Source organism: Echinops telfairi, unplaced genomic scaffold (assembly GCF_000313985.2).
Source record: "Echinops telfairi isolate 266 unplaced genomic scaffold, ASM31398v2 ScPeMD7_7469;HRSCAF=8507_1, whole genome shotgun sequence".
Lineage (NCBI taxonomy): Eukaryota > Metazoa > Chordata > Mammalia > Afrosoricida > Tenrecidae > Echinops > Echinops telfairi.
This window is the reverse complement of record NW_022111373.1, coordinates 75,389,902-75,413,027: the sequence shown is the minus strand read 5'-3', so window position 1 is coordinate 75,413,027 and position 23,126 is coordinate 75,389,902. Positions and strand designations below refer to the sequence as shown.

The following is a 23,126-nucleotide window of genomic DNA, read 5'->3' as shown; positions in this document are numbered from 1 at the left end:
TGATGTCTTTCTCCAGGGACTGGCCTCTTCAGCAACATGCCCAAAGTATGTAAGACCAAGTCTCACCGTCTTTGCCTGTAAGGAGCACACTAGTGTTAGTTCTTCAAAGAGAGAGTTGCTTTTCCTTTTCGCAGTCCGTGACACATGCAATCTTCTTCTCCAGCACCACAATGAAAATTCATTGATTTTCTTTGACCTTCCTTATTCAATATCCAATTTTCACATGCATAGCAGGCAATGGGAAATATCATGGCTTGAGTCAGGCACATCTTAGTCCTCAAAATAACATCCTTGCTTTTCAATACTCTAAAGAGATTTGTGTAGTGGATTTATGGAAAGCAACACATCTTTTGATCACTTGACTGCTGCTTCCATGATCATTGATAGTGGTTCCAAGCAAGACAAAATCCTTGGCAACATCTTCTTTACATCCATACAGAAGGATTGCGATCCTTGATCTTAATCAGCAAGTCCAAGTCCTCCTCACTTTCGGCAGCAAGGTTGTGTCATCTGTGTATCGCAGGTGGTTAATAGCTTTCTTCCAATCCTGAGGTCATGTTCTTCATATAATCCAGCTTGCCTGCTTAGTCTCACATATCTCAGAAGACTTTGACCCAAGATACCACCTAATCCTACAGACTGGATCTTCTCTCAGTAACATCATAAATGTAAGGAAGCACAGCACGTAGGGTAATTACATCAGGTCACTTAACAAGGATATTTTAACACTATGGTGAATCATGACCCAGCCAAGTTGACACATTTTGGAGGGACTTTGGAAAATTAAACCAAGCCCTTCCAATGAACTTAATTTACCAATGAAAGATGAGTGGACTTGCTTTTGTGACTGAACCACCCAGTTTCTGGGGGAACTGCTGGCTTTGGTAGTTCCATTCCAAGTCAGCTGGAAGGGCTCAGACCAACTATCAATAAATGTTGGTCTGACCCAGTGCTACTAAACATAGATTCACAGTATCAAAATATCACAGGGATACTTGTAAGAATAAAGATTCCTGGGATGTAGAAATCAGAATATCAGGGCTAAAACACTGAAATCTGCATTTTAATTAGTGCTAGAGGTAGTGCTTAGGTTCATTCAATTTAAGAACCCCTGATACATTATCTAGAAATAGGTGGGGAAATAGATTAACTTCAGAGGTTTAGCTGGAATATTATAGATGATCCTAGAAGTATGGTATTACCTGCTTCCGTAGTTTGTTCCAACAGCCCTGCCTTACCACAGAAGCTGTGGACCATGATAGCATGTTGCACCACAGGTATCCATACGGTGGGGAAAACCATGCAACAGCAGGTTTCACACCCCATCTTGCCCTTTGTACATTATGGTTGGGCCCTAATGCATCTGCTGAGAAGTACTTCGGTGGAAGAATTCTTGCCTTCCATGTGGGACACTGAGTTTGATATCCTACCAATGAACCTTCTGTGTAACCACCATGCCTCTGTTATTGGAGGCTTGCTCCTTGCTAGGATGCTGGACAGGTTTCAGCGGTGCTTCCAGACTAAGATGGACTAGGAAGAAGGCCTGGTGATCTGCTTCTGGCCAATGAAAGCCCTATTGGTCCCAACAGGACTGGTGCTTCTTTCCCTTGTTATGAAGTTTACGATTGAGTGTAGGGAGTTGGGCAGTGACTCAATGGTGACTGACAACAAGAAGCATCCACTGAGGTGGGCCACAAAGAGTGGCTTCAGGAGGTGGGGACAAAGCTGAGCCCACCTACAGACATTCATAGTTAATACTCTTTTTTCATTTAATATTTTCTCCTGCATTTCAATACTTCCAACTGAGGTGCACTTCTGAATCATTACCATTTGCAGTTTCTGCCCTAACACGCAGCTCACTGCTTCATGGAGATTGTCTCACTGTGAGTGAACACCCAGGAAAAGTTGAGTCTCTGAAACCAGGGAAATTTCCCGGAAGGATGATGAGGCAGGCAAGGGTATAAGGCTCTCACAAAGGAGAATGTTCAAAATACTCAGTGTTTACTTTCTCTGCTGTCTTCTCAGCTACAAATTGAGCTATAAAAGCTACAGATATAGCTATAAAAAGCTATAAAAGGACAGTGGACAAACTGTCTTATTCAAACATGAACTCCGTGAGCCTTTGTGATAACAAGTCCCTAAGCAACTAGTGCTGTTTCCACTCGTTCCAAAGCTGTTTGGCCTACCGTGCGCCTTTTCAGAAAATAGATAAATAAAGAGTCATTACTCAGCACTCCCCTTGGCACTTAAAGGCTTTTGTGTTATAACCCATAATCCAGGATCAAGTGTGGGTATCTGCTTTTGTAACCCCCAAATCTTTACAGTGACCCTGCCCCCACCCACCGCAGGGCCAGTATTGCGAACTTTGAGAAATACTGGTTTACATGAATGAATGAAACTAGCTGTTTATAGCAAGAGTACTTAAAATGTCAGGCAAAACAAAAACAAAAAAAACACTAGGCAAGGGAATTGTGTAAGTCTGGGATATAAGACCAGCCCTGAAAACCCACCAGATGCTTAAGTTTCTTCTTTGTGTAACCGACTCAGTGTGTGTTAGCGCCCCCTGGTGAACAACACTACATTGCCGTGTGTTGTATTTGAATTCATGGAGGGTCACACCTCTAGGAATTTTAGGTAGAAATTTAGATAGAATGCATTCAAAGTCCAAAGAAAGTGAAAGAAGTTAGTGGGGTTTTTTAAATCACTTTATTGGGGGCTTGTACAATGCTTTGCTTATCACAATCCATACATACATCAATTGCGTAAAGCCCATTTGTACATTTGTTGCCATCAGCATTCTCAAAACATTTACTTTCTACTTGAGCCCTTGGCATCAGCTCCTCATTTTCCCCCTCCCTCCGTGCTCTCCTCATGAACCCTTGATAATTTATAAGTTATTATTTTGTCATATCTTACACTGTCCGACATCTCCCTTCACCCACTTTTCTGTTGTCCATCCCCCAGGGAAGAGGTTATATGTAGATCTGTGTAATTGGCTCCCCCTTTCTACCCCACCTTCCCTCCACCCTCCAGGTATGGCCACTCACACCACTGGTCCTGAGGGGACCACCTGTCCTGGATTCCCTGTGTTTCTGGTTCCTATCTGTACCAGTGTACATCCTCTGGTCTAGCCAGGAAATTAGAGATTTTCAAACTCTTGTAAACAGCAACTCTCACTCTGCAACATTTTAACACATTCAGCCAGTTCAAAAACAAACAGACACAACTGTTACCATCCTGTCTATTCCAACTCATGGCCACCCCAGGTGTGTCAGAATAGGACTGTGCAACAGAGGGCTTTCAATAGGCTGGATTGTTTTTTAATGGGTAGTCAGGTCTGTCTTTCTGAGCACTTCTGAGTAGACCCCAATCCCCAATCTTGTGGTTGGCAGCCACATATCTTAACCATTTGCATCACATGGGGAGTCAACTCAATAATATATCACAGAAATACAAGTTATATGAAACATTGCTTATGCTTATAATTTGGGTTGCATTCAAGTATTTTCGTCTCTATTTAATTTTCTTAATGCCTTTTAACATTTACTAAATCGATTCTGCAATCTCTATGTGTGAGGCTGGGTTGTCTAGAGAAATAAATGAGTGACACCGTCTATGAACAAGAAAGAACTGTACATCAAGAAGAAACTTTGCATTCAGAAGGTGTCCCGGCCCAGTCCAACTCAAGTCCATGGTCGGATGCTAGCCAGGTCCCTCTTGACCTCCCATAGCTGCAGGCCGGTGACATGAACGGGGGAAGAGGGAAGCAGGGAGGTCACAGGCCAGTGGGTGCAGAGTCACATGATCCAAGGTTCATGGAAATAGGGCAGGACGCCGACAGGTCTCAGGCTTGGGCGGTCCACATGAGGCCACCCTTGGAGGTAGCTGAGTCCCATCAAGCAAGAAGGCAAAGGGGCAAAGAAGCCTGTTTCCGGTGTCTCTCCGTCTTATACAAAAGACCTCCTCCCCAAGGATGTGTCATCAGGCATAGCCTTGACTGACATGTTGGGCTCCGCCCCTACCTCTCCGCAGGTACCATCAAGGTGAACTAAAATCTAACTGCCACACCAGAGTTTGAAAAGCACTAGCCTAAGGAGTACCCCCATATCCAGTGGGGGTTAACTACAGCATCACTTTAATCAGGGGCAAGCCCAAGAAACGATTCCACATTGAGATGTACCGACTCCTACAGAGTGACCTTATAAATCCTATGGCCCATCTGGTCCATCCAATTTGCTGCAAATATGGTCTTTCCCCTAAATCATGTTTGCTGAGGCCACTCCCAATGCCTCTGTATCATATCAAAGATTATTTTAAGAAGATCGGTTATTGCTAAATGGATAAACACATCTACTCCTTGACATCTATTTATATGAAATATCAATACAAATTTACGTTACATAAATCTGTTCAAAATATATTTGTGCATATTAAAAAAAAAACTTTCTCTGATAAATTGGGTGAAGGTTTACAGATCAATTTTCCATTCAAAATTTCATGCACATTTGTTTCATCGAATTAGTTGCCATTCCCATAATGTAACATACTTTTAAATCATTGTAATAGGTATTGTGTCCACGATGTTTATATAGGTTGTTTGGGGTTTTTAAAAAGAATTTATAGTTGCATGGAAGAATAATAAGTACTGTTTAATCTCTGAGGCAGTGGTTCATAAAACTTTTTGAAATTCTGATGAAATCTATAACACATCTCCCTAGAACACACAACATCTTCATTTCTTGGGTTCTCATTGGAGAACCGGTAACCTGGGATGTCTGAGGAGCAGTCACTGTTAGGTGACCCCTCCACAGCTCAGCCAGCAGCTCCAAAGTGGGCCCCAGAGAAGGAATTATCATACCCCATTCTGTTGGGAAATAAGCCAGCATCTCCTATTGACTTCCACTAGGCTACCTTTCCCATTGCACCCAATCAACACTGATGTCAACCGGGTTGGAACCAGAACAGAGTAGAAGCAATCTAGTTAGCCATGTGTTTGTTGACATGGAGCCTAATTAGGCTGAAGGACCAAGTGCTGAGTGGTAGCAGAGAAAGAACTGACTGCAGATGGTCCCACAGAGGTGCGAAGCTCTTTCCCCTCTCATGGAAGGGACATAGCACATGGAAGGGACATTCTTGAAAAATAGACTCATCTCTATTAGAATATACCAAGTTGCTAGAATGTTTTATGAATATCATGTGGAACATTCAACACTGAGCTGAAAGCCCATCTGGATCTCAGACTTGCTGGGAGGGTTAGCTGGGTCAAGTCGATCTGACTCATAATTCTGTGCTCTAGAGTAGACCTGATGCACAAGATTTTTATGGCAGATGTCAAGGTGATCGGTTCTAACCCACCAGCCACTTCATGGGAGAAAGATGAAGCTGTCTGCCCTCCCTCCCCCACGCCTCTGCCCCAAACAGCCTCAGAAACCTTGTACGGGGTCACTATGAGTCAGAATCAACTCACTGGCAGAGGGCTTGGTTTGGAGTTTAGTCTTAACATAAGCAGACTGTCTACCAGGGTTCTCTTCCGTGGTTCTGCAGAGCGGTTGGCACCAGCAGCCTCTCTGTTAGCAGTTGAGCAGAAACCATTTGTGTCGCCTATAAACTACACAAGTGGAACGCACCCTCATTGTAGGGTCACCTTTTAGGAGGGATAACACACTTACTATTTTAATAGCAACTCTGGATTAGCGTTCTAGACTGAGAAGCCCTGGTGGTGTAGTGGTTATAGATTGGGCTGCTAAGTTCAAGGTCAGCAGTTGGAAGCAACCAGCCCCTTCACGGCAGAAAGATGAGGCTTTCTATTCCCATCACGTGTCCCAGTCTCGGGAGGGAACTCACATGGACAGTTCTCCCCTGTGCCCAGTGGTCACTGTGAGCGAGCATCGGATGGACGGCAAGTGAGTTTGTCAGAGTTTGGTGGTGCAGTGGGTTATCAGTTGGGCTGCTGACCCCAAGGTCAGCAGTTTGAAAACCACCAGCTGCTCTCCTAGAGAACAATGAGGCTGTCTCCTCCCAAAGAGTTTTACGGTCTCGGGGACGTACAGGGACAGTTCTATCCTGTCCTAGCAGGGTCTCTAAGAGTCAGAATGAGCTTGCTGGCAGTGAGTTTGAGGTTTATATTGAGACTAAGGGCAAGAGTCCGCAGCCCTCGGAGGCAGGGAGGGTAAGTGGGCAGGACTAGTGTGCACTCTGCCCTCTGCACTCACCCAGCTGCCTGGCCCCACGTTCCTGTGTTCTCTGTTCCCCTTGCCAGGATTGGAGGAGCCATCCCCACCGTGTTCTCCTACTTTGCTGAAGTGCTGGCCCGGGAGAAGCGTGGCGAGCACCTGAGCTGGCTCTGCATGTTCTGGATGATCGGCGGCATCTACGCCTCAGCCATGGCCTGGGCCATCATCCCGCACTACGGTAAGAGGCTGGCCCGCACCTGTGGCCGGTCCCCCAGTTCTACCCCAGCCTTCACGCCCAGCTCCCTTCCTCTTTTGTAAGTGCTGGTCTGAGAACAGCACGGTCCTCGTCACCTTTCTGTCTCCTACCTAGAGGTCTGCTTGAGGTAAGACTGGGCCCAGTGGTCCACTCTGCTTTGCAACATTCTTTTATTTTGCTGTTTTTAGAGCTCTGCACACACACACACACACACACACACATATCCTATGAACTATGCAGGCCCCACCTCTGAAAGTCTGGTCATAATCAGATCCATGTGAGTTCATCATCTCTGGGCCCAGAGCAAAGCGCCGTGAGTCTGCCCATCCCTTCAGTGGTCCAACCCTAGGAGGCGTGTGAGAAGGAACCTGTCTCTTGCGGACAGGCTATGTGTAGGTGATGCTGCCAGTCCAGGCTTGCTGGTCCTTGCCTCTGTTCCTGTGTGCTCATTGTTTTCCACTTCTGGGTACGTGGAGGTTTGGGGTTTCCACACAGTTCTCTCCCCACGGAAGCTGGAAACTCCCAGGTGCTTCACCCACAGACAGACAGAGGCAAACAGAATCCAGGCATTTGTAGTGGCTGGGGGTGATGTTAAGGTCCAACTGGCAGCATCCCTACGGTGCAACAGAAGGCAACACTTCCGGGCCCTGCACCATCATCACTATTAGTGCTGTGTTTGAATTTGTTGCTGCAGCCACTGTGCCAATCCGTCACACTGGAGATCCTGTTCTTGTTCGCTGACCCTCTTCCTTTACAAGCATGATGTCTTCCTGGAGTGGAATTCCACGGAGAAGGACAGGAGAGGGAAGCATTTGAGCGACATTTCTGTACTCCTCTGGGTGTCTGCAGAACAGGCAAACAGACTGGGGGCTGCAAGAGATAAACCCTGTAGAGACTAAAACCTTACGGGAAATTACAGTCTGAAACCCGACTCTGCTCATTTTCTGTCTATGTTTGTTTTAGAATGGAGCAATTAATTACTCCATGTGAAAGCATAGTTCTGTTAGGGAACAATCTTTGCAAATATGACTCATCCCTAAAATCAGAGAAGTAGCCTTTCACATTCAGATGCATTATCATGGGTTTTACACACTGAGTTACCAAATTCATGTCAGACATGCTCCTTTGCTTAAGCTAAATGACTTGAAAAATTAAAATTGTCTCTAACAAGAAAAATGTATTTTTAATTAAAAACAGAAAAGCAACACACAAAAATGCACACATGTACGATGTGGTTATTCTCCCTAAAGAGAACATTTTATTTTCTAGCGATTTAAGCTGAACTTGAGGTGCCAAACCCCAGTGAGGAGTTTCTCCTTTTGAGACTCGTTTCTGATCCACAGAGAGCATGACACTCACCTTCATTTTATTCAAGTACAAATACGCAATAGCTTCTTTATTGCAAAAAGGAAGGTTGTAAATCACGAACCATGCATGAAAAGTTACCAAAGCAATCATTCTACGATAAAACTGTGCATCTCAGAAGGCGGACATTAAGTTTTATGTTGATGAAACCTTGAGAACTACTAGAAATCAGTAACCTGGACGATGAACATTTTAAGGCCATGCTTTACTGCAGGATGTCCATCGCCAGAAGCATGGGGGCGGGGAGCAGAGCAGATTATGTCAGTTCATTCTGTCTATGGATTAAAAGCAACCGGGAAGGTTTTCTTAAGAGTACCCTGGCTAAGTTTATTGTTGTGTTCTTTTTAAAATTCCAGAGGTGATTTGCATAATATAAAACATTTTATACTCTTACAATTTGTAGCACATTATCTTTTTTTTTCCAAAATAGAGAGATAAAAGGTTTGGGCTTTTTGGGTTTTTTTTTAATCCTGTGCTGAGCATTTGAGGTGATAATGGTGTTTGATGTCTTGATCCGGGTGGGGGTTTCATGGGTAGCCAACTCCTTGCTGCGGGGTGAATTCTGACTCATGGCGACTTTATCTGTGTCAGTGTAGAATTGTGCCCTGCAGGGTTTTCAGTAGCTCATTTTGAAGAAGTAGATTGCCAGACCTTTCTTCTGCGATACATCTGGGTGCACTCAAATGATGGCCACTGATTGCATTCACTGGGTACTTGAGAGGTGTGTCCACCCCTCTTTGGATGTTAGACTTTTGCATAAATGCTTTTCCATGGAAGTTGCTCTCTCGACTCTCATTAAAGTCCCTATGGAGGGATCGGCCCTGGAGTAATTGTATCAGATATTCTGGGACGACCCAATAGGCATCGGTGTCTTTTCAAAGCCCTTGAGTGGTTGTAACACACAACCAGCTTTCCAGCTTAGAGAGTCTTCTGCTCCCTGGTGATTCCCCAGTGCAGTTCTCTGTGGGGCTCCTGGAATGGATGGTATGCAGGGAGGGTTGGGAGTGGAAGTAAAGAGAGGAGACAAGGGAGGGTTTTTGCAGATTGGACATGGGTTTGGGTCTCAGCCCTGAAGGAGAAAGCACACCCCGGCTTGTGTAACTTAAAGTCACACTGAAAAAGCAATACTGACATCTAGAGCTCTCTTATTTTCCATGACACATCGTTGAAGTGACCTTAAAATAGAGAAGGGGTTAAACATCCCTGCATTTCCCCTGCAGCCTCTGCAAAGCTTTCCATTTTCCCTGGGAAATTCTGTGCTGTGTGAATGACGCTGCGGCCCCTGGAAGCGAGAGCATCCGTGGTCCCTGGGCCTCCACATGCTTTCATTCAGGAGACCTTTGGTCACCACCTGTGTGGGTGTGTTGGGTGTCCCAACCTGGCAGGGGAGGAATCCAAGAGCATCATGAAGAGACTCAGAGCCAAGTGCTGGCCCTTCTCACCAGGGTACCTAGGTTTGCTACCACCGGCATCCACGTGGCGAGTGCACTGCAAATAATACGCAGCGAATACCCCTGAGGCAGTGAATCTCCTCCATGTCTGTTTCCCGTGTCTTCCCGCATTTCTTCAGAGCAGTCTGTGCAGAAGGCCCTGGCCCTGATGCCCTCAGCCTTCCGCTTTGGTTCCAGACAAGCCTCTGACGCACCTTCCACCTTGAGCTGGTACCCCCGGTCCTGGAAGAGAATCTGGACTGATGCTTCCCAGAAAGGGCATGTGGACGGCGGCCCAGTGCTGGTGAGATGGAATGTGGGTGTGGCAGCACATGGGGACCCGTCTGGCCGGCTGAGCAGAGGAACTTTATGGTTATCTGACAATGACAGTGCTGTCCCTCCACACTCTTGGGGTTGAAAATTTCCCTGAAGACATATGCTGCCACTCTCTGAAGGTTTCAACATCAAGTGACCTCATCGTGGGCTGACAAGGCCCTGGGAGAGAGAGCGCTTGGATTTCATCACTGCAGAACACGCTTCTCCCGGTAGGCGCCCTGACACCCACCACTCATGTGTCAGCTTACCGTCCTCTGGTGGCATGTATGACGTGAGAACATAGGCCACTCGCATTTCAGATACAGCCACCCATGGGCCACCCAAGGTGGCCAGGTTTCAGAGGAGCTTCCAGACTAAGATAAGGGAGAGATGCTTAACATGATACTTCGACTCTGACTCATGGGACTCTATAGGGCAGAGTAGGACTGCCCCACAGGTTCTCCAAGGTTGTGATCTTTATGGACGCAGACTTCCACCTCTTTCTCCCCCGTAGTCCTTGGTTCAAAGGCCACCGATCCTTTCAGTTAGTGACGAGCACTAAAACTACTGCACCACTATAGATCGCAGACTTACCATAGCCAAACCACCACAGCAGTAAAACCAATCCACTACCAGTGAGTTGGTCCCAACTCATGGCAACCCCTACAGGGTTCCAGAGACTGTCAATCGTTACAGGACCAATAGCCTCATCTTTCTCCAGTTGAGGGACTGTGGGATTGAACTGCTGACTCTTCAGTTCGCAGTGCAGCACTTACGTATCTAGGAGGGGTTGATTGCTGGAAGGGGACATCATGTGTATAGTGAAGTAGAGGGGCGAAGGGGACGTTCGGTGACATGGACTGGCCCCGCAGCAGCAGCGATGGGCTCAAACATGCCAGCGATGGAAAGTAAGACACGGGGCCAGGCAGCACCTTGTTCTCTCTTACATAAGGTCGCCAGGAAGGTCACCGCATGTTTGAGTCACCCAAACAGGAGCTAACAACCACCACCAAACCAAGCCAAACCCGATGCCGTCTGGTGGATGCCACTCATAGTGGTCAGATACAGGGTTTCCGAGACTGTAAGTCTGTACAGGAGCAGACAGCCTTGTCTTTCTCTGGAGAAGCATTTGATGGAGTGGAACCCATCATGGTTAGTAGCTCACCACCTAGCCCCCAGCACCGCGAGGGCTCCGTACCTACTACAGCAAACAGCATTCCCACTGATGCAGGGAGGGAGGTGGGGAGGGAAGAGCACAAACTCAGCAGGAAAGACCCTGCCTCAAGAATTAGGGCTCCTGGGACAGCTGAGACTGGGCATTCAGAGAGTGAACCCATTCTCAAGCCTACAGACTCCTGGCTACCCATACCAACCCGAACCCGCTGCTGTAGAGCCAGTTCCCACTCAGGACAGAGCAGAACTGCCCCAGGTGGTTTCTAACGTTAAATCTTTACGGGAACAGGTAGTCTGATCTTTCTCCCTCAGAGCTGCTGATGGTGGTTTTGAACTGCTGATGGTGCAGTCCGCAGCCCGATGCCTAACCCCTGTAGCTGGAACTGGTGACTGGAGACAAACCAGGGAATGTGTGTATTTTTAAGCCTGGACATGTCATGATGACTGGCTGGAGGTGGCATCTGCCTTCATGGGGGCCCTCTTCTGTGTCCTCGTGGGACTGGTGGGTAAGCACTGACTGTTAGTGAACAGTTTCAACACGCCAGCCTGGCCGAAGGTGAGAGCGGAGGATGGATAGCCCGGGAAGCCCCGTGCAGGGTCAGTTTGAATGGCAGGGGGATTCTGCTTGACCCTGATTAGGTCTGTGGAGAAGGATGGGCCAGTCAGACACCTTGGCCTGTTTGAGACCCCGAGTCCGGACAAGGTGCTCTGGGCAGCAAGCGCTGCAGCATTTCTGCCCTGAAAGGAGAACCTTCCCACTTAGCTAATTGTCCTTGCTCTGCACCGGAATGCCCTTGGCAGGGGGAAGAGCACGTCATCTGATGTGCACGCACATTTCAGAGAGCGGATGATGACAGGAGGGTTAATGGAGCGGACAGTGCTGCGGGACAGCTGCAGCTCCATAGCTGGGCCGGAGTGAGAGCTCTCCCTCCCGAGGCGCAGGGCCTGCGATTCAGCCAAGCTCCCAGTCCCGGCAGGCTGTGGGGCTTCCATTAAATGCTGCTGCGTCCTCCTTTCCTCCGGGTAGGGACGAGGGCATAGGGAAGAGGGGGAAGGAAGGGTGAAAGGCAACTTCACAGATTCTGAGTTCCTGACAATACTGCTTGGTGTATCTGTGTGGGGTGTGTGTATGGTGGGGGCAGAGGGTGGGGAGGGGTATTTCTTCTCACTATGGTCAGGAAGGAGCCCTGGTGACACAGAGGACGAAGCCGTTGGCTGCGAACGAAAACGTCCGTGGTTCAAATTCACTAGCCTTTCTGTAGGAAAAGATGAGGAACTGCTCCCATCAAGATGTACGGCCTTGGAAACCACAGAGGGAAGTTCAAGTCAGCCCCATAGTCAGGCCCACTGGGAAAGAAGGACTGAATGTGAATAAACCGCAACAAATGGGTAAGAAGATCCAGGAGTCAGAACCGAGCACCAGGAGGATGAACGCTAATGAGAGAGAATCAAAGAAAAATAACCCAGTGAAACCTCGATGACCCAGAACCCAAAGAACCAGAATCTTCCATCATTCATTTGTGACATGAATTAATGAGGGACACCTATTTGGGTCGCTAGGAGTAGGAATCCTCTCCGTGGCAGTGAGTTTGGTTTGTGGTTTACTACCTGAAATATTTATCACCACTGCCACCCCATCCTGCTAGACAATGAGATCCTACTGGCAGATATCACTAGCTGACCCCAAGAGTTACGGGACGGCAGCAGCAGCAAGTTCTATCTGTCTGAGATCCTGGGGACAGGCAGGTGGGGGCGTGGCCAACAGCATGGGCTTCGATGCAAAGCTGGTCTTCATCCAAGCCAGCTCTGCCATTCTCTAGCTTTGCCCCTGATGGCTGTCAGTTTTCTCATCTGTACAATGGACATACTGTTAAAGGGGTGTCAAAAATGTAAGTGAAAAACATTCTCTGGTCATTCAATGACACCTTTTTCTCAAGAGCTTGTGGAAGCCATGTATACAACTAGTACTACCTCATCCGGTTGTTGTGATAAAGGAGTGGACAGAAAGCAGTCATGTAACACAGCACTTGGAAATCCTCACTCAGAGCAGCCCTGTACGACAGGGTAGAACTGCCCTGTGGGTTGAGGAGACTGTGAATCTTTATGGGAGTAGAAAGCCTCATCGTTCTCCGGCCGAGTGGCTGGTGGTTCCCAACTGCCGACGATGTGCTTAGCAACCAGCGGGTAAGCCACCATTCTACTTGGAAGAAGGTAGGGGCAAGAAGAGAGAAGGAGTGTTAGATTGTTCACCCCTTCTCCTTACCGTGGTTTCTCCAGCTGCGTGTTAATCATTACAACTTGTGGGGAGGGTTATACCGAATGCACATAGCCATGGGAACCGGACTTGGAAGGCATCCCAAGGGGCCCACTCCAGAGAGAGACCCAGAGACCTGCTCCCAAGGAAGGTAGGTCCTGCAGCTGCGACCACAGGGTCGCAGTATTTCACTGAGTTCCACCGCCCTGCAGTCTTGTGCTCCTGTTTCTGAGTGGGGCCTGCAAGGGGCTTGTTTTGACACATAAAGAGGCACCGTAGAGATTTCTTAATTCTTCCAAGTTACGATAATTCTGTGTTTCCCTCTCAACAAAAATACTGTGCCCTCAGATTTCCTTTATTCTATTGTTCAGTTTTCCCTGAAATAAGATACATCAGCCCAAAACAATGACATGTCTTCAAAGGCTCAAGATAGGGATGTGAGATGAAAATACAGACATGAGTGTGCTTAAAGTATTTGCACACTTGTGTTAGTGGCTGGTTTCCGTTTTTATGGGACTCTGGAAAATGATGTCATCTTTTATTATTATTATTAGTGGTTATTTTAATAAATATTTATTACTTGCCAGTTCAACAATTTTTACATGTGTAATTCAGCGACATTGGTTATATTGTCCATGTTCCATCAGCATTAGCACTATCCATTTCCAAAGGATTCCACCATCATTGACCAATTCCCTGCCCCCTAATCAGTAGTCCCCCTTTCTCATTTCCCACCTGGCATCCACTTTCACCCCTGGTAACCACTGTCAAGCTTTGATTTTCAGATTCACCTGTTTCCTTGAAGTGAGATTGTATCCTGTTTGTCCTTTTGTGACTTACTTCACTCAGCAAGTTTGCCAGGGTTTTTCTGTGCATCCTTCATGATAGCCCCTAGCCAGCTCTCCCACCCAAGTCCTGTCCCTCTCCTCACCCCATATAGCCTCTCTCCATTTCATGAGGGCAATCGGCGACAAGCCTTTGTCACCAGCTAGAACACAGATCGCATCCCACCAAAACCAGAGGCCTCTGGCTGACTTCTGAGCTCTGGAAAGCACTCTTCGCCATTCCCCTCCCCTACCGCCTCTGGGGGTTGTAGCGTGCCATCAGAGGAGTGGGTTCTTGTATCGTAAATAGAGCCAATCGGCATGGGGCTGGCATCTTTTTAAGACAATTTTATCAACATATAGTTTATGTACCATACAATTAAAACGAGCTGTGCGATTATCACTGCATTCAATTTTGGAACATTGTTTCATTCTTGTACTCATGATTGTTAGCTCCCCGTTTCCCCCCAGCCTCCCCTGCCATAACCCTAAGAAACCATTAATCCAGCTACTATCTCTATAGTTTTACCTGGCCTGGATTTCATATAAAGAAACTCATATAAAAACAACATAATAAAACACAGGAAAAGCTCAATCCAAAAGAAAGTAGAAAAATATAATAACTAGAACAAATTTAAAATGGGTCAAAAGGGAAACAAATGATAAGATGTTAAATGACAAACCCACTCTGGAGCTTTCTACTCTTGTAAGTAGTTACAGTCTCAGGAACCCCCAGGGGTGGGGGCCTGGGGGAGGGTGTGCTATGAGATGGCACCGACTTGATGGCAGTGAAGTGCTTTGTTGCTGTTGCTCTAATATCTGTTGCATGAGCTCTGAGGGCACAGCGGATCATGGGCTGGGCTGCCAAACGCAAGGTCAGCAGGGGCTCAGACCATCATTAACTCTCACATTCAAGCTCATCAGAAAGGATAGGGGGCTCAGTCACGTGCTGAGCCCTCCATGTCCCAGGCGGTGGAGCAGGCACATGATTTTTCTACACATTATCTTATCATCATGGAAGGGCGGGCGTTAGGAAATTGGCCGTTCTTCCTGTTGTTCTGTTGGGGTGAAAGACTGTGTGCTGCTATGTTGCCAGGTGAGCTGTGGTTTCTAAGCATGGCACCTGCCATCCCTCACACAGTCAGATGGTGCCTGCAAGCCACCTTTCCTGATAATGTTGTTAAATGCAGAAAATAGGATTGTAAGTGAACCTATTGTTTCAAAATATGTTTATGACCTCATTAAGTAACAAAGACTTGGTGACAGACATAGTAGATACCATAGCTTTGCATTAGTGATAAGCATACCCAAAACACATCCATTACATTCAAGTTGATTCTGATTCATAAGGGTAGAGGGTAGAAATCAACTATGCTTTCTTTTCAATAGAAGCCATATTTCAGTCGTCAGAATTCCACATTTCATTTCTTCATTATCCCTATTAGGATTAAGATTGACTGCATATCCAAGGGGAACAATTGGCAGAATCATACACAAGATAAGAGTTTGATTTATATGATGAAAAAGAAGTCTGGATGGAGGTGATCGGTCTACTATGGTAGCTCCATGGTCGTCAAAAGACCCTGATTCCTTTGTCTTGCTGTTCCACCATTCTTAGCACATACCAACCATCATCAGGGACACATTCTTGCTAGCAAGAAATGGGAAGGATATAGCAGTGCAGGCCCATCCTCCTATAAAGAATCTCCCCACACACACCACACCACACAAACACTCATACACATACACAAATCTACTTAATCTCATTGGCAGAACATCAGCACCAGACCATACTGCAAGGGAGTCTGGAATATGTATCATGACTTCTATTCCAAGTAGCAACACCACACAAAATCAAACTCACTGCCTTCAAGTCAGTTCCAACTCATAGTGACCCTGTCAGGGTTGAACTGTCCCTGTGAGTTACAGAGACTAACTGTTCATTGGAGTGGAGCGCCCCATATTTTCCCTGTGGTTTCGAACTGCTTAACTTGTGGATGGCAGCCCAAAGTGTAACCACTGTGCTACCAGCAAAGAGTATGCAAATCAGAGCACAGAGCTACTGAAAGACACCTGGTCATCTGCGCAGCAGCATCTTGCTCTTGCTCTAGAAAATCTTCATGCAGTTCACAATCGAAAGCTTATGGATAGTCTTGTGTATTAGGATTGGGTTGCAAAATTGGAACCAGAACAGGGGTTTATTGGAAGGCTTCTAGGTCACTCAAAAAAAAAGTTCTGAAAGTCTGGGCCACAGCAGGAACCAAAGGATTCTTTCAATCCTTAGCATGGACCTTAAGCACAGTCCCACATTCAAGCCCTTCCACTCACACTTCTACCTGCAAATAAAGCACTTCCAGTTTAAGGAAAAACCAGCTCAAATGAATAGCGTTGGTGTCCAGCACACCGAGAGCTTTTCTGCTGGGGTGATTTCTACAGGTCCTGCAAAGGGGCTGTTTTCTTTGCAAGGATGCGATCCTTGGAGACACCAACTGCTGCTGGAGCAGCGTCATTATGAAAACAGGACATTCTTCGTATAGACCAGCTGTTCCTGGGCCTTCATTCGGTTATGGTGATCAGTACACATGAATATGTGTCAGAGAAAGAGATCTGGGCCTCTTCCCCTGGAATCCGCAGCCCATCGTTTGGGTAGGATGGGCTAGTATGACCTTGGGCTAGTGTGACCCGGAGTGCCTGGACAGTCTCTACTAATGCTGCCTTCTGGGAATGTAACTCTCAGGCTCTAGACGCTAGAGTCCTACCCCGTGTAAATCCTCAGACATATATCCAAGTGAACCAGACTTCCCAGATCCTCAGAGTACAACTGACTAGACTCCTGAGCTGTGTCCAAAACACATGCGGATGAATCCCAGCCCGTCTGGCTGACTAGATCTCTCACAAATCCTGGAAACTTGGCCAAAGATGTGTTTACCTGCTATAAATACAGGTGGCCATTCCATGATCTACTGATGTTGAGGTTTCACTTGAGAACATATAGTGAGGATAACAGAAACAAATCAGTAAAATAAAAATAGCAACAATATCCAGTGCTGGTGAGGATGTGGAGAAACTGGCTCCCTTGTGCACTGTGGTGGGAAGGCAACATCATAAAGTCACTGTAGAAAATAAATGATCTGTTTAAAATTAAGCATACACCTAGCATATGATCCAGCTATCACATGATTGCATAATTATCTCAGAGACAGGGAGCCCTTCATCCACACAAAAATCTCTAGGTGATTGCTCACAGCACCTTTATTTCTAATACCTCAAAATTGGAAATTAAGGCTAAGTATTCTATAATAGGTGAATAAATATATAGGTAAACAAGCTACAGCACATTTATACCATAAAGTACTTACTGCTCAGTATTAAAAAGAACTAAATGATTGACCAATTAAGGTACACAACAACTTGGCTAGAGGTCTTGTCTTGGGTTTCAGTTGCAAGTAACAGAAAGCAACTCCGGATAACTGAACTAGAAGAGGCATTTTGCAAAGTGAAAAAAAAAAAAAAAGGGCAATCTCAAAAGGCCAAAATGGTCTGATTCCATTGACATGATAGTCTGAAGATGACGTAATTATAGAGATGGAAAACAAATAAATGTTTGTCAGGAGTTAGGGATGGTGGGATCGAGAGGAAGGTGGATGTGGCTACCGAGGGAGGGAAGCCTTTTTGGTGATAAGTGTTTTCATGCTTTGATGGTGGAGGTATTGACTTAAATCATTAGTACACTGACACAAGAGGTAGTTACATGAATCTACATCAAACTGACAGAGAACATGGAAGATTAGAATTTAGAACCTTTTCTGACCCTCAGGAGCCCTGGTGGTGTAGTGGTTATGTGTTAGGCTGCCGAGCTCAAGGTCTGAAGTTTGAAACCAGCAGCTGCTCCTCAGGAGAAAGAGGAGGCGTTCCACCCCTGTGAAGAGTGACAGTCTGGGCAGCCCCCGGGGGCCATTTCTCCCCTGCCCTGTGGCGTGACCCTGAGTCAGGACGACCTCAATGGCTGTGTGTTTGAGTCTCTGGGCTTTCTGACCCTCGTTTTTACAAAATGTTCTCCAGCCCTGACTCTGCCAGGGACTTCAAAGAGCCGCGCAGAGGGTGGTTTGGAACTACTTGAGCTGTCTCTACAGTGTGCATACGTGGCCCGGGGTGGCAGCCGCCCCTCCCCTGGACAGATGATGTTGCCATAGCCCCTCGTAGAGCCTTCCAAGACCTCTGCCACCATCATTGGCGGTAAGAAAACCAACCGCATGCCAAGGGTTGAGTTTTAAAACAGATTGTGCTGAAAAGTGTACAGGGAGGCAGAAGAGGCTTTTACATCACCCACCTCATAACCCCCAACTCCCTAAGTTCTCATTTCACATTCGCCCTTTCTCTCAAAGACTACCTGACCAACAGGGGGTCTGCTCTCTTCCCACCCTGCAAATAACTCCTGCAAACTACTCTTTCCCTAGGAATCTAACCTGGGCTCCAGCGGCCACCTCTTTATTATGCAGGGACCTCAGCCCTGCCCTGCCTGGATACCCTCCACTGGGACCCTACCCAACAGAGAGACCACCAGAAGCACCCCCTTTGGATGTCCCTGAAGGTTATTCTTTGGATCTTGTTCTGACGTATTATTATTATTAGACACCTACTATAAACCGAACTCAGAAACACTGATTTTTTTTCCCCTCCATAAAGTAAGGTTGGATGGTCGCCCCTGAATTTCCCATCTCACTTCTCTGCACACGCTGTATTCTGAACTAGACAAAATGATTGTGTAGGTACATGTGTTCGTGCATTCTTTTGTAAAGAGCTCTCTTGAAAATACCTCGCTGGGCTGACTTCATCGTTAGCCTAATTACATCCTTTATCCAAAGCTTTGCAATTAGCACCAGTGCCACGTCGTGCTAACTAACTGCTGTGCTTCTAAATTAACTTTCACCTGGAGGAACAGAAAACGCGTCACCGTTTTCTAAAAGGTTCTTTGTTTCAGCACCATGATCATTCCTCAACTTCCCATGAAGAATTTTGAACTGGCTTAGAGGACACAAGAGACTTCTGAGTTTGTGAATAAGTGTTTCTGGTTCCATATGCACTGTGGGGTCTTAGCTTGCCCAGATTGTTAAAAGGAATGCTGTCTTAGCTTGCCCAGATTGTTAAAGTGAAAGAGGTAGAGTTAATCACCCCCTCCCCCCTCCACGCCCCACCCCCACCACGTGTGTGTGTGTGTGTGTGTGTGTGTGTGTGTGTGTGTGTGAAAACTTGGACAGTCGACTTTCATTTGTACGAATTAAGCTGAGACTTCTTTTCCACAGCACAGGCGCTGCTCGTGAATGACCCGGCAGTTAGTCCCATATTCTCTTAGGGCCTGACTTGGTGGTTTTGTCTCCTGGCATTGTCTCTCAGGCTCAGGGTAGGCTAGGCAGTCCTTCAGCCTAGTAGTTTTGCCCATCCCAGCCCCCTCCATCCCCATCCCTCCCGGAGACTAGTATCTAGACTTCAAGAACAAACCACCCACTCCCAGACCCCCTGGAGCCTGATGTTTTGCCGGATTACCTACCCAAAGCCATTGTGCAGAATCATGGTGACTCATAGAGGCCCGAGGACACTGTGGAACTGCCCACACAGGCTGTAAAGCTTATAGCAGCCGTTTGTCTCCTCCAGGGAGGCTGATGGGTTTGAGCCTACCTTTCAGTTAGCCACCCACTTTCCAGTTAGCAGCTGAGCATTTAACCTCTGTGTCATTAGGAGTCTTGGCCCAAATACCTAACTAGGCTAAAGAAATAACTTTCCATTCGGTGCCCAAATGTCTAAGCACGCCCCTTCCTTGACTGGTCAGAATGGAATGTCTCCTTGCATAGAGTCACATAGCCTCCTGGCTAAGGTGTCCCACTAGCTGGAGGAGAGACTTCCAGACAGAAGGCAAAGTGGGGACCCATGGACTGGGGCAGCCAGTCCTCCAGGGCTTATCGTGAAACTGTTCCATAATGAAATAGCTTTCATTTGCTGACCCTTAGTGAGCGTCTTGGTCTGAAAAGGTGGCCGTAGCAGCCACCCAGGAAGGGCTTGGTGCTACTCAGGGAGCTCCTCAGCTTACGTTGACCTGTGGCTGCTTGGAACCTCAGAGCCACCTCTGAAAGAGTCTCTGTGTGGAACTCACTGCCAAAGTTGCCTTCACACTTACTCTGAGTTGCCTTTAGAGGGTCTCAAAGGGCATGGCACCTTTGTAAATGTGACCTCTCCGCCCAACTGGACTACACTGGGGCTACTGATGTAACAAATTCCTAAAGATGCATAATCAACTGCCTGAACTAGCCCTGAAGGTACAGATCCTTAAATGAAGACAGAGTTTGAGATGAATGTGTGTTAGCCTGGATTCTCTAGAGAAGCAAACCAGTGACAGGTACAGGTACACAGAAATGGCTTACATACACTGTTGGAAAAGCAGGTACATCCAGCCAGGTTCCAGTCTGGATCAGAGTTAGGTAAACTGAAGCCTTCTCCTGACTCATGTAGCTGCATGTGTGGTAGTTATAGTGGGGTGGGGTGGGGTATGATGGGGTGGGGGTGAAACAGGAAGCAGGAAGACCACTGGCTGGTGCATGCTGTGTCCAATGGATCCAAGGTTGGCCCGTTGCTGATGGCTCCTGGGATCCACACGCAATATGGCCAGAGGTTGCCAAACCAGGTACAGGATTCAGATCCAGCGGAAGAGACGATCTAGTGCCTAAAGTCTGCTTTCAAGGTGGCAGGCCACACCCTCCAGGGGCCTTTCTTCTAGCTGCATCAAGGCTGCGACCTAATCATGAGGTCTGTTCTCCACCACCAGTGCCGGCTGCTCACAGGGTTGAATACATGACCATAGATCCCATTATGGAGTTGATGACATTGTGTTAGAGTACATCAAGGGGATTACTGGGAAATTACCGAAAGCCCTGTTCCAGCCAAGTTGACACAGGTATCACAAAGCATAACAAAAAACAAGCAAACCCATTGAGTGAATTCCAACTCATAGGGACCCTATTAGACACACAGTACTGCTCCCTGGGGTTTCTGGGACTGCAAATCTTCGTGAGAGCAAACACTGACTTTGAACTGCCAACCTTGTGGTTTAGCAGCCCAACACTTAACCTTCTATGTCGCTAGGGCGACTTTGAAAGCATGATACCAGAGACAAACAAACTTGGCATCATCGAGTCAGTTCTGACTCAAATAGGTGATACTAATTTTTCAAGTAAATACATTCCTCAAGTGATCCTTCTTGGGATTGCAAATTGCTTTTTCTGCAGGAAGCTCATGATTTTTTAATGTAGCATTGGAACACGTCTCCTCTTGAGGAAAGAATGAATTGTGTCATCCACGTATGCCTCATTTTCGTGATCACTCCTCAAGGAGCTACTTAGCCGTGGAGCACACAAGGCAAAAAGGAATCAATCCTTTGCAACCTGCAGAAAGACACTTGTAAAATGAGTGGGCAGTCATGGACCTGGGCGTTCAGTGGCCCCAACCAGCCTGCAAATCCGGCAAAGCCAGAGGGAAATACAGCAAAATAACACCAGTTGCTCTAGAGCACAGTGGCATGGTTGCTGTCAGTCTTCATCAAGCAATTTGTCCATCTAACAAGAAAATGCTGGTGCCCTGTAGTTGAACCTACGAATGGGATTAGAAGACATGATCTGCTTAAGCCATTTGTATCTTTCTCTGACCAGTCTTCTCAATAATGATCATCATCTCTAAATGAAGTAAGCAGCTGAGGAAATGAGTGGAGGTCTATGGAGCCAGTGTGTGTGTGTGTGTGTCTACATTATGCCACAAGGAAGTGGATCGTGGGCTTTACCTCCATTAAAGCTCAACAAACTGGGATTGAACCTTCAATGAAATTGCTTGCTGCACTTCAGATTTAGAGTGCTGCCATGAGGAGGCAGCACACACCCTGAATGGGTGTCCACCTGAGCTGGAAGCCCGCGATGCTTCTACACTCAGTTGAGAGTGTGGGGAAACTTCTGGACTTGGGAAACAATGAAGAGCCCTCGGGCAAAACGTCGCTTCCCTGCCTTAACCTACTTGTGCAAAGTGCCCCTTCCTCAAATACAGTGATGGAGTTGGGAGTTCACTGTGCTGAGGCCACTTTGAGTTCTACTGTGTTCCTTAATGTGTGCTTTGCATCACTAGAAGAGTAGCAGGTGTACCACTTAACTCATTAGGTGGAGGCATGGAGCAGACAGAGAAGATGCATTGTGAAGAGTTAGAGGAGTTTTGGGCTTTGTTTCAGACTGAGATGGCCAATGTAAATACCCTAGTGATCAAATCAGTGGCATAAATAAATGAAGCAGCCAGAAATGAGAACTGGAGCAAATGGGCGAACCTGTCTTCTTTAGAGGTTCCAGTCCTGCCCTAGTTCTCTAGCAAACATAGCACAAGTGTATGGGTTTAACAAACAGAAGTGCATTCTCTCACAGTTAAGAGACTAGACGTCCGAATTCAGGATGCCAGCTCTATGGAAAACTCTCTCTGTGTGTTGGCTCTGGGGTGAGATCTTATCATCAATATTCCCAGGCATCTTTTGGAGACCTCCATGTGTCTTGGCATCCATCTTCCCTTGTGTCTAGGGGGTTCCTAGTTCAGGGATCTTGGGTACAAAGGACATTCTCCACCCACAGTGTTTCTATCTTGGTGGCAATTGGTTTCTCTGATCTCTGCTCACTTGCTTAATCCTTTTTGTATCTCATACAAGATTGACTCAAGATGTAACCTAATCCTGAGGATTGCATCCTGCCTCTTTAACATGACTGCCTCTAAGCCTGCTTCATTAACTTCACAGAGGTTAGGATTTACAACACACAAGCTAAACATCATATCATAAAATGGAAGGTAATTATATAATAGTGAAAAATCGTGGGCCAATTTGACATATATTGGAAGGTTGGCAGAGGGGAAGGGAGACAAACAATTCAATCCATACTAGTTTCTACTGAGCTGCAGTAGATTCTATCCATGCAGAAATTAGAACTCAATGTGACCAGATTGGAATTATCAGGAGAATGTAGAATTCTGGAAAGTATACAAGTTCTTTCAGGTTTTGATCTCTCAATTTTTCAACCATTCTCATAAAGGTGAAATTTATATGTTTGTTGGCAGAGTAATTGCTCCCCTATAATATGCACATCCTAATCTCCAAAATCTATTACATGGAAAACATAAAATAGATTGAAGATGGAACTGAGGTTGCTAATTAAGTGATTTTAAAATAGATTATCCTGGATTATCTGTGTAGGATTAATGTGATCAAAAGGGCATATCTATCTGTGATGCTCACTTTCCGGACACTATCACTGAAGACAAAATGGG

The 23,126-nt window shown here is 46.5% G+C and overlaps 1 protein-coding gene across 1 annotated transcript in view; it reads left to right on the top strand.

Moving 5' to 3' along the window:
- The window catches only part of SV2C (synaptic vesicle glycoprotein 2C), a 267,398-nt gene that overhangs the window by 139,339 nt on the left and 104,933 nt on the right, over positions 1-23,126 (top strand). Inside the window, exon 3 of the mRNA XM_004703529.2 lies at positions 6,260-6,411. Coding sequence (XP_004703586.1) covers positions 6,260-6,411 — 152 coding nt within the window. The remainder of the gene's footprint in view (positions 1-6,259; positions 6,412-23,126) is intronic.